The following is a 12526-nucleotide window of genomic DNA, read 5'->3' as shown; positions in this document are numbered from 1 at the left end:
CGTATCTTAAAGTCCGAATGTGTTTTTGCTCGAGTTTTCCAAATGTCATTTATGTTATAAGATCTTGTAGCGTGAGCCAGCTCATTACCACTAAAACCAAGTAACCTTAATTGCAAAATGCACTGTCAAACTAGGAAAGCTCACGCTCCACGATCGTATCAAATCGATATGGAAAAGACAATTTAAATATTTCTAGCACGATTCTTCGATGTTAATCATTTATTTTATTGATTTCACTTGCAAGATTTACGAATGTAAAAGTAGATTATAAATAATAGTATTATAAATTGAAAAAACAAAGCATCGTTAAATACGTGGGTATTATTAAGAGTGATTAAGTAATAATTAATTATTATTATTATTAATATAATTTATTTTTAACAACAATCAATATCAGTCATACGACGCATACTTATTAAAAAGATTTAAATAATAAAGTACGTTCATTTCTTTAGTTAAATCAATATAAAATAGACCAATAATACTATTTATAGATAGAATACATTGATTTTGGGTATTTAAAACATTAAACTGTCAACGTATTATTAAACAATTTACTAATAATATAAATAGCTTCATACAAATTTAGGAACGTCAAATTAGCTCAATAATATATTTCAATTGTTAGAAAATAAAACCGAAAGAGAAGAAAAAACCCTCGTTGTTTAGCGAGATGCAGCGAAACAATAACCCCAAGTTCGATAGAAAAAGAAACCCACTACTTGAAGTAAAGGAGTTTTGTTCAAAAGAATGGGGATGGGAAATCCATGATAATCAGGATGAGAAATAAGGCGGTGGTGGTCCTGGACAAAATTCCACTTTAAAATTTAGCCGGGTCAGTTATAAAATTTTGGGGGTCTACTGGCCAGGCTGTGGCCACCTAATTAATTAAAACCGTTCACCAAATTTTTAAGTGGCCAATTTACATTTTTTTATTGCCCCTTAAATTTAATTTTAATTAACTAGATGGTAAGTGGGCCCTTAAGGCAAAATGTCGTAGAACACTTTCGACTCAAAATCATTGACCCATAGAACTTCGAGCCTTTCACACTTATTGCAAACTGAACAGCCATAACACAGGTAAAGCTGAATTTTCTTTAGGTAATGAACTTTTGTTAGTAGTACCGGTATATTTAAATATACAAATTTTGTTCTTATTATTGGGTCTCGAAGCGTTTTTAAACGTATATTGTATTAGTCGAACGCCTACGTTTAGTTTCTATTACGGGGTTCACTGACTGATTTTTGTTTAGGTTAAGTTAGGGGTGGAGATATAATACTTTTCGCAACTTAAAAGTGGGTTTCAATGTTGGTGAACCCCTGTAATTATTGTAGAGGTTTAAAAATTTAATTCTTAATTGCTTTTTAATTGGTATAATATAAGGGTATAAAAAGCGTTTAATGAAAAGTATATAGCATATGCAAAGATTGCCATTTAAAATTCATCGAATATATGTTTTGTTTGAAATATTAAAATGGGCGGTAATACAATCCCTGTAATTATACTCGTTTCGTAACAATTACATAATTTAAACAAACATGAATATTAATTTATTGTCAGTCTTAGCAATATTTGTGATTTCACTTGCTTTAATGGGTTAAGAAGCAAAACAAATGTTTTGAGGAGTTTTATTTAACATTTTAGAGCTAATTTTGCCATTCTAAAACCAACACAACCAGCTTGTTTCAGCCCTTCATGCTGGTTTTAAGTGAAATTATAACTGAAAATCTGAAAAGGTTTGTAACAGTCTCAGCTATGCTACTAGTGCTTAAACGAGCACTACAGCCTCGCTATAGACCTATAAAATGTATCCTTAATATTAATGTTCGTCCAATTTTCAAAGGCATTTGTCAGTGATGTGACACTCAAATAGGTGTGGTTTTTTGATTCGAAATTAAATTGTTCAGCTTTAATTTACTTCTACCATCTTTAACAGATTTTAGAGGAGTTAGGCGTGAGCTTCTTTAAAAACAAGCCGTCATGTGACGTGTTAGCAGATAATTTTTCGATTCGCTTGATAACTTGAAAAAACTGAAGTGAACTGCTCCTGATTAGGAGCAGAAGTATAAGCCAACAAACTAGTGAAGTTTTGCAAGTATAAATTTCTATTATAATTGAAAGGATTTCGTTCTACCCTACTGGACCCTTTGAAAACCATGTTTCGACTGTTTTCATTGTGGTTAAATCGAAAACTGAATAACTGAATCTAATATCATACACTGAAAATCTGAGTTCTGTTTTAGAACGTATGCCATTGAGTGATCCAATCAGTGCACGCTAGACCTATGATCAGCCAATTAAATTTGTAGCTAAAAGTATGTGTATTATGAACATTTAAATCACATTTAAATGGTTGCTATATTTGTTGTATGTAGAAGCTTAGTCTTGGCGGAGGAATAGGGTCCTAGGAAAACGGCTTGCAAGTCCGAGTCCTCATTATTAGCGAGTACACACGAATAAATTTTAATCTAATTACCCTTTCTATATTTTTTAGAACTTTCATTTTGAACAGGTAGCAATCAGAAAACTGTAAATAAGTTGGACCAATTTGTGTAGTGTTCAAAAGATCTGATAAGAAAGAGTACTCTCGTAGGTCTAAATTTCGTGTAATTACCCCATCTCTGATAAGTATAATTGTTTTAAAGTTTCATTTACAACTCGGCGAAATAAAAACTGCAATTTGCATAATTTTATATATCCGGCGATTCTAAAATTTAAAAATATTTGAGTTATCTCTTCCCGATATTTAAATGAAAATGAAACCATATCTTAAATAGTTTTGTTTCATAAAATAGTATGATTGGGAACACCTGATTTTTAAATTCTCCGACGTTTTGTTAGGATTAAGATTTTACGCGAATTTTTATTTTCACCAGTTTAAACGCGACTGGAATTTCAATTTCGCTAAGATATATGTATTTTAGCGCTGTCTAATATATCTTGGGATTAACGTAAAACGAAGATATATATGTATAATAAACGGTTAAAAGATTTTTCGTTCACTTCCTTCTTTTGAACTTTCTTTAAAAGTTTCGTGACCCATCATTCGATTTTAAGGGAATTATTTTAAAATTTTACAATATTTTTGTTCATAAATCACGTTTTTTACATCGTAAAATTATGCAACTATATCAAAAATTTTATTTTTATAACCAAAGTTATTAATTATATTTGTAATTTTTATGTTATATTTGACCCTTAAAGTTCATTTAGTAGGAATAGAAATAACTAAAAGTTCAAAAGTCAGGTTAACAATTTGGCTTACAATTTAAAATAATTTTTATTAAGTTTTACAGGTATTTTAATTATACCACGAATTTTTAAAAATTATTATTTTGAAATAATTTTCAAATATATTTGATATAATATTATTGATGTAAGTGTAGTGAAAGTAAATCATTTTACTAACCTAAAACTTTTCGCATATTTCAATCTCTCTTTCCCATAGAAGCTTGTATTGACAGTAAAGGTTGAAAACCAAGTCTAAATTTAAATTGTAACTTATCGTTTACTATAACTTCAAAATCATTTAGAGAAGTGTTCCCATGTAACGTTAAGGCTAGTTTCTGTTTGGTGAAAAGCCAACATTATTCGTTCCTAAAATCGCCCTGAAGAACGAATAAGCCGAGGATGAACATTTCCGAACAATTTTCGAGAATCGGAGCCCAATTCCGCACACTTTTGAATGCCCATTTGCGCACTGTTTTTACATTGATATTTTAGTTCACCATTTTTTACCACAACCCTATTCCGTATAGTTTGCAAATAAAGCATTTATATTTTCTTGTTGATAAGGTTAGGCTTGGTTAGTTAGGTAAGGTTATGCTACAATAGAAACATGCTATTAAACTTTTGATTTGACCATTGCAATATCATTATCGATATGAAAAGCGTATTGATAGACGTAAGCATTAAAAGAAGTGTTTTTGTTATAAACATGAAAGTAAGAGTAGCATTTTTTTAAATTCCGTTGGTAAAAATAAATCTATCGTTAAATAGCATCAAACGGGATTCGATCAAATGGGCCACCAGCATAAATTTAAGGTTTTTAAATGTAATCAACAAGAAAATAAAAATGTTTTACTTGCAAACTGTGCGGAAATGAGTTATTAAAAATTGTGCCGAAAGGGGCTATAGGTTTTTAAGGTGTGAAAAATGAAACTGTGCAGAAACGGCCGACCACCGAATTAGCATTAGAACTAATCTCACCATTTTAAAATGGGCTCATCGTAATTGCAAAGATTTTCGAGATTGAAAAAGAAACCTGTCTTAAATGCCACCGTTTTCTCCCAAAATATTTGCCAATTTGTGACATTAGACTTGCGATTTGACACAATCATGCTTTAGTTGTTTGTGACAAAATCGCAAGGCTTTAGCAAATAGTTCAATAGCTCATAAATTATAACTGTAGATTTGTGGTGCTACGAAACTACCTGAAGTTTTGTATGGCAAACCTTTTTTTGATCATTTATTGATATGACAGATTAATATCAAAACAGAACAGAACATAACACAGAACGAATTATAACAGGAATACATAGATTCTACTTGGAATCTTTAAGCGGCAACAGACCCCATACTAATATCTGATTGAAGGTAAGGGGAAGGGCTTAAACCTTGGTTAAACCGCTAGCTCCTCCCTCGCGTTTCATTGGTTATTCACATATACATAGGCCAAACGTTGACTCCAGGTCTACTCGTTCAGAACTCACAGAGAGAACTTGTATACATTCGGGTCGCTACCTCAAATCACGTGGCTAATAAGTTCAAATACATTATGCATGACGTCAGGCTATCGATTTCTACACCTCCCCCTCTTTAATTCGACCAGAAATGCCCAGAAAATGACCTGTTAAAGATTCCAAGTAGAAGGAATCTATGTATTCCTGATAGAATGAAAAATGAAAAATAAAAAAATCATCCACTTAATTTTCCCACCTTGTTTTTATTGTTAATATGGTTAGTAATATCAGCATCCACCTTATCACCAAATCGAACAGCAGTGTTTATTATTTAAATTTCATCACCTTGAATAATGTAGTCTGGTTTCACGCATGGATGGCTTGCTGTGAACTCATGCGAATCCTATTTATCAAAATTGTTTTCTTGGCTGACCTAACTGGTTAATTCTACATACCGAAATTTCAAGGGAATTTTTTTTTTATCTTCACCCATATCCATATTTAATCGTTTCCGGCCCCACCTTTGATATTACTTAGCTGACAATAATAAATTTCGTTTCAGTGGCATTAAAAGTCCGTAAGATGAAGTAAAAACCTTTAGAAATTTATAATATCGTGACCGTCACATTTTCTTGAATTTTTCATAATGCATTCAAGCTTCGATTACAAAGATATGGAAGTGAAATATACCTACAATTGTTAGAATTAAAGCGCTAATAGGCCTAATGTAAGGAACTTCGCAAATGCTGGGATATAAAATATGAACAGCCCTAACAAACGTTTTAGATTGAGTTCCTACTTAAATTTAGGGGTCATCTTAAGTAAAACACTACAATCATAACTCATTTACTGTGGTCCGGACGGCAATAGAACATTTTTGACTTAAAGAATCCACTGTAACACTGTAATTCAGTCATACTGCCCTTTTCGGAACTCCTATGTAGATATTAAACAAATCATTAAAACATTAGATAATAAGTGGTAAAATTATTAGAAAATAAGTGGTAACATTTTTAGGAAATGAGTGGTAACATTATTAGAAAATAAGTGGTAAAATTATTAGAAAATAAGTGGTAAAATTATTAGAAAATAAATGGTAAAATTATTAGAAAATAAATGGTAAAATTATTAGGAAATGAGTGGTAAAATTATTAGGAAATAAGTTGTAAAATTAGTTGAAAATAAGTGGTAAATTTAATAAGAAAATGAGTGGTAAAATTAATTAGAAAATAAGTGGTAAAATTTATTAGAAAATGAGTGGTAAAATTATTGGAAAATAAGTGGTAAAGTTAAAAGAAAATAAGTGGTAAAATTATCAGAAAATAAGTGGTAAAATTATCAGAAAATAAGTGGTAGTATTATTCGAAAATTTGTGGTAAAATTATTAGAACATTTCTGGTAAAATTACTGGAAAAACTAGTAACATTATTTGTTCGTGTGCAGACGCGAAGTTAACGAAATCAACCAGTAGATAAAAACTTAAACATTTATTTATTAAATCAAAAATAGGCGCAAGCTTTGCCACCTGAACACCGACATCGACTGACAAGACTGATAAACATAATTCGACTTTATAGTTCTGATAAAAATTAAATTGGTCTAATTTTAGCCTATTATGTTAACATTAAAAATTGCTACAATGGATTTGGTAAAAAATGAAATAATATTGAGATTTAGATTGAGACTAAAAAACAGTACTAGACATTCCGGCCACCTTAAAATATTATTTTAACAAGAAATTTCAATTAAGGTCTAGAGGTAATGGACATAATTTGACGATGGGTCGTTTGAGTTCCTTGTCTGCTGTCTTCACCGTGACTACTCTGACCAACTCGTCGGCTCCGGGATGCACCTTGGTAATCCTAGCTAGTTTCCATTTGGTGGGAGGCAGATCTTCCTTCAATAGAACTAAGTCGCCAAGCTGTAGGTTTCGGCTGGGTTTAGTCCATTTGGGTCTCTGTTGCAGGCGGGATAGATACTCTGACTGCCAGCGTTTCCAGAATTGTTGTAGTAGTTGCTGACCCAGTTGCCATCTGGACAGTCTATTGATCTTAGTTGAGGTTAGGTCCGGTTCCGGGATTGCAATCAGAGCACTTCCGATTAGGAAATGACCTGGTGTTAGCGCCGAAAGATCCGATGGGTCTGAAGATAACGGTGATAATGGTCTGGATTTCAGACATGCCTCAATTTGACACAAGAGGGTTTGCATCTCCTCATAATTTAGTTTCGTTTCTCCTACAACACGTTTCAGGTGGTGCTTGACGGATTTGACACCGGCTTCCCAGAGTCCACCAAAATGTGGTGCGGCAGGTGGATTGAAATGCCAATTAATCCCTTCACTTGCCGCCCATCTTGTTACTGCCTGGTTGTTAGTGTTGTGATCGATCATTTGTAGGAATTCCTTCAACTCCCGATTTGCGCCAACAAAATTAGTTCCACAATCGCTGTAGATGTCTGTACTTTTTCCGCGGCGGGATACGAATCTTCTTAAGGCTGCTAGGAACGCTGACGTGGACAGGTCACTAACGAGCTCGAGATGGAGAGCCCTGGTTGTGAAGCATGCAAATACTGCGATGTATCCCTTGTAGGTTTTGCATCCTCGACCCTTTAGAACCTTAAGGTTGAACGGGCCAGCATAATCGACACCGCATCTAATGAAGGCTCTTGCAGGATTTACTCGGTTAGCAGGAAGGTCGCCCATTAACTGATTGACTGTTCTTGCTTGGTGACGTACGCAACGCATGCATCGTTTCACATGGAATCTGACAACATCCCGTAGACCCAGGATCCAAAATCTAGCTTGTAGTGATGACATCATTAACTGTGGGCCACCATGAAGTGTGTTAAGATGCTCGTGTGTGATAAGCAAATCAGTGAGTCTGCTCCGTCGTGGAAGGAGTACTGGATGTTTCTGGTCTAATGGTAGCTTGGCATGACGTAAACGACCTCCAACTCTTAGTATACCTTCTTTATCGAGATAGGGTGTGAGCGATAGTAATTTGCTGCTAGAAGAGAGGGCGTGACCTCGTTGTAGTTGATGTATTTCTTCGCCAAAGTTTTGCAGTTGGGTGACTTCTATCCAATGATTTAATGCCAGATGAACTTCGTCCTTAGTCAATGGACCCACATCTCTGGAGGACCTTGGAATCTTCAGATTTCTGATAAATCGTAATACATAAGCCGTAACGTGCAGGAGGGTGGACAGTGAGGAATACTTCATCAATAAACTGTGGTCCAAATTGCAATGGGCTACAACCGTCGTTATAGTTCTCTCTTCAATAGTGCATTCTTCGGGTTCAGCCGCCATGGGTTCTTGATCAGGATTGCAGTCTTCGCGCAACCAATCCGGTCCTTGCCACCATAAGGGATGGCTGATCAATTGCTCAATATGGATCCCACGGGACGCACAGTCAGCTGGGTTCTGTTCGCCGGCAATGTGATGCCATTGGATAGGAGGTTCCATGCCTTGTACTTCCGCCACTCTGTTTGCAACAAAGGTTTTCCATCGTTGTGGAGCTGCTGCTAGCCAGGCTAACACGATTTTGCTGTCACTCCAACCATGGACTTCCGATATGATACTCCGAAATGATTTCTGAACCAGGGTAATTAATCTTGACAGAAGAACTGCTGCGCACAGTTCCAATCGTGGAAGTGTGGTTTGTTTCAACGGTGCAACCTTGGTTTTGGCTGCTATTAGTTGTACGCTGATGGTGCCGGTATTGGAGATCGATTTGAGATACACCGCTGCTGCATAAGCCTTCTCGGAAGCATCGCAAAACGCATGCAGGACTAGCTTGACAGGATGTCTTTGGCTTATATAACGATTGATTTGAAGTTCTTCAATTTGGCAAAGTTCTTCTCGGAAGGCGTCCCATTTATTGCGAATGGTTAGCGATACTTCATCGTCCCAGTCTAGCTTGATCTGCCAGATATCTTGTAATAAGATCTTCGCCCTAATGATTATAGGTGATAATAGTCCCAAGGGGTCGAAGATCCTTGCCGTATCTGACAGGATAGTGCGCTTAGAGATTGTTCCTCTATTCCTCGGTGACTTGACAGTATAGAATAGTGAGTCTGTTGATGGCATCCAGTGTAGTCCCAAGGTTTGTATTGCTGTAGTACCTTCATGGTGTAAGGAGACCGGAGCTTCCCGTAATGCGGGCGGAAGATCTTTTGTTAGAGTTGAATCGTTCGAAGACCATTTTCGTAACGGTAATCCAGCTTCAGTCGTGGCTTGAATTAGTTGGGTTTGAAGGATCAGTGCTGACTTAGCATCATCGCACCCAGAGACCAGATCGTCCATGTAAAAATCCTCAGCCAATGCTTGTGAGGCCATCGGATACCTAGTCTTGATGTCGATTGATAACTGTTTTAGTACTCTTGTGGCTAGGTAAGGCGCTGCTGCTGTTCCATAGGTCACCGTGCGAAGATAATAGTCTTGAACTGGTTCGTTTTTCTGTGATCTCCAAAGGATGCGTTGATATTGATTTGCATCATTTGGGTCTACCAAGATTTGCCGGTACATCTTCTCAATATCTGCAGTCAATGCTATGGAATGACTTCGAAACCGAGTTAGTAGATTGACTAAGTCGTCTTGTAGCTTGGGACCGACCATCAGTATATCGTTAAGAGATTTTCCGCTGGTTGTTTTCGCGGACCCGTCGAAAACAACTCTGATTTTAGTTGTCGTACTGGAGGCCTTGAAAACCGCATGATGGGGCAAATAGTAGCAGTTCTCTTCTTGACGTTTGTTTACCGGTATTAGTTCCATATGGTTCAACTGGATGTACTCGTTCATGAATTTCCGATAGCTCTCATACTGTTCAGGCTTAGTTTCCAACCGTCTTTCCATGTATTGCAACCGACGTAGTGCCATGTTTCGTGAATTACCAAGCTTCCCTGCCTTGGCGTTGATCGGGAGAGTGACTATATATCTTCCTGCATGATCTCTGCGGTGGGTATCATGGAACAGCTTTTCGGATTGTTTTTCTAGTGATGACATTACTGCTTCTGGCTGTATCTCCTCCAGTTCCCAAAATTTGGATAATTGCTCCTGGATTTGACAGTGATTGACCTGGATGTTAGGTTGGCTGGTGATCACAGGTTGCTTGCCCAGGGTTCCTGTTATGGCCCATCCAAAGACCGTATTGAAGGCTCCAGGGCTTCCCTCTTTCCCGAGTACCTTACCATCTAGTACCAGCTCAACGAAAACATCGGCGCCCAACAAGATGTCGATGGGGCCTGGACTATGGAACGTAGGATCCGCTAACTTCAATCCCGTGAGATGGTTCCATTCATGTGGATGGACAGCGAAGTTTGGTAGATTGTTCGTAACTTGTCGCAGAATGAGTACTTGAGTCGTAACGTTGAAGGCTGGATCCAACTTCGAGAGAATCGTTACCATAGCGCCTCCGTGCGACTGGCTGATTCCAGAAGCGCCGATACCTCCTATAGTAGTACGTTGATATGTTCTTCGCAGTTGTAACTTCTGACTAATATGTTCTGATATAAAACTGGCTTGAGATCCGGAATCCAAGAGTGCGCGAAGTGACCAGTTTTGACCATTTGACCCTTGAACTTGAATGATTGCGGTTGGTAGAATGATTTGAGAAGTCTTGAGGACCCGACGTGACACATGAGAGACCACGCTACTTCCTGACTGATCTTGAGACGATCCTTTACAAGTGGAATCTTGATGTAGAAGTGTGTTATGTTTAAACTTGCACTTCCGGCAACTTCCCGACTTGCAACTGTTCAGTACATGGTCGCTCTTTAAGCAATTGAAGCAAAGGGAGAGTTTTTTGACCTTGTTCCAACGTTCTTCAATTGACGATTGAAGCAACTCTGGGCATTTGAAAACCGGGTGTGACTCCTTGCAAATGGGACAAGCACTGTCTCCTACAACGCCATGATGGGTTGCTGTGCTCTTCTTGCCAAATGCGAATAACTTGGTTCTTGCAGGCGTTAATGATTGAGATGCCGCTAATGCTCGTGCTCGTTGTTCTAGGAAGGTAGTTAATTCTTCGAAATTTGGTCTGGTGATGCCCGTTAAAGACAATTCCCATTGCCGTCGGGACTCTACGTCGAGCTTTTCGCTGATGAGGTAGAGTAGGATAGCGTCCCAGTGATGTACAGGTTCTTGAAGTACCTTTAAGGATCTTATGCATTCTGCCGTTGTATCGATCAATCGTCTCAATGTTGTTGAGGAATCATCCTTGACGCTAGGCTGGTTGAATAAGCGTTTGATATGACCTTTGACAATTTCTCTGGGATTGTGGTACCGGTTGACGAGTATATCCCATGCTTCCGCGTAATTTCCATCCGTCACTGGAAATGATTGAATGAGTAATGCTGCTTCGTCGCGAAGCGTTGTTTTCAAGTACTGAAGTTTCTGTGCTCCGGATAATGATCCGTTATTGTGCACCGTTGCTGTGAATAGATCGTGGAATGGAATCCAATCCGTGTAGTTGCCTCCAAAATTTGGTAACTCCAACCTTGGCAGTCTGATGTCCGAACTTGGCTGAGTTGGTGGTTGAACTGAGCTACTGATAGATGGTGCTTGGCTAATGAGTGCAGTGTTCAAGAATATAATTATGGTATCCATGCGTGTGGCAAGTTGATTATATTCGGCTTCATGGCTATCAATATCTTCTGGAGGACACCTCTGAATGATCTGGTCATGCACGTTGTCCAATTCTTCGGTTAATGCGTCCGCCTTTCCTTTGTACAGTGTTGTTGCCACCGGCGTCAATGGTGTGTTGGAATGGCTTGCTACTATGTTTTCGATTCTTGTAATTCTTCCCTTGAGGATTCGTCGTCTGTTTAAATAGTCATCCATGTCGATAAACGAGAACTTCAATCGCTTTAAGATATTCGCTGCTTCCCACGGTATACGGATACTGGGTCTTGTTAGATAACTTGTAAGGTTACCCGACTTGTATATCCGGCTCGACGGACCAAAAATATGTTCGTGTGCAGACGCGAAGTTAACGAAATCAACCAGTAGATAAAAACTTAAACATTTATTTATTAAATCAAAAATAGGCGCAAGCTTTGCCACCTGAACACCGACATCGACTGACAAGACTGATAAACATAATTCGACTTTATAGTTCTGATAAAAATTAAATTGGTCTAATTTTAGCCTATTATGTTAACATTAAAAATTGCTACAATGGATTTGGTAAAAAATGAAATAATATTGAGATTTAGATTGAGACTAAAAAACAGTACTAGACATTATTAGTAACTCTTGCATGCATGAAAGTAAATGGAATTACGAAACCAGCTTTAACTTCTATAATCCGTTGTCTTATTTACTTCAATTTCTAGACCTCTGTTTTTAATTATAGCAATTAGAAAGCATAAAAAATACCCAGAAATATATATTTTTTTACTTAATCTTCATAATATTTTAGTTATTTTAATGAATTGTTTAATTAATGGTAATAAAAATAAGGGCGTGGCATTTTTACTAAAATTCACAGTTGTTGTATTCCTGAATTTAAAAATAATTACGGAAGATAGACTCACAAACCAAAAAAGTGGTTTAAAATTAAATTTTCCTACTTATTTGATTTCGTAGGTGTCGTTATTTCTTTGTTTCAAACTAATTTTTATTTAAAAAAAAAATATGTTTTCCCACGCTCATTTCATCGAAATCCTACTCAGTTTTCTATATAGATATTTACGTTGGATTAAAATTCTTTAGCTTACTTTCACTGGGCTGAAATGAATCATTATATACAGAGTGTTTCTGAAAGATCTGTCGGAAATTAAGGGGATCATTTGTACCTTGGGCGATTTTGAGTCGAAAATGTTCTGCGACATTTTGCAGTCCAGG

General features: G+C 36.9%; 1 protein-coding gene and 1 long non-coding RNA gene across 2 annotated transcripts; one reads left to right on the top strand and one right to left on the bottom strand.

Annotated features, from left to right (window-relative positions):
- Positions 1–1667: 1667 nt before the first annotated feature.
- Positions 1668–2622, top strand: LOC149690096 (uncharacterized). Its single transcript, XR_016383618.1, has 3 exons — positions 1668–1874; positions 1938–2447; positions 2514–2622. It is a non-coding gene; the product is annotated as an uncharacterized LOC149690096 (long non-coding RNA).
- Positions 2623–6424: 3802 nt separating this feature from the next.
- Positions 6425–11521, bottom strand: LOC149690095 (uncharacterized). The gene has a single exon (XM_089870478.1). It carries the CDS (start codon positions 11519–11521, stop codon positions 6425–6427), a length of 5097 nt encoding a protein of 1698 aa, XP_089726604.1.
- Between the last annotated feature and the right edge of the window lie 1005 nt (positions 11522–12526).

Source organism: Phalangium opilio, unplaced genomic scaffold (assembly GCF_054372755.1).
Source record: "Phalangium opilio isolate 3A_F unplaced genomic scaffold, DU_Popi_V2 ptg000031l_1, whole genome shotgun sequence".
NCBI classification, from domain to species: domain Eukaryota; kingdom Metazoa; phylum Arthropoda; class Arachnida; order Opiliones; family Phalangiidae; genus Phalangium; species Phalangium opilio.
Note: the sequence above shows the minus strand (reverse complement) of the source record. Positions and strands in the feature narration are given on the sequence as shown.

Coding starts and splice junctions, on each gene's coding strand:
- LOC149690095 (XM_089870478.1), bottom strand. CDS start 11,521: ATGGATGACTATTTAAACAGACGACGAATCCTCAAGGGAAGAATTACA.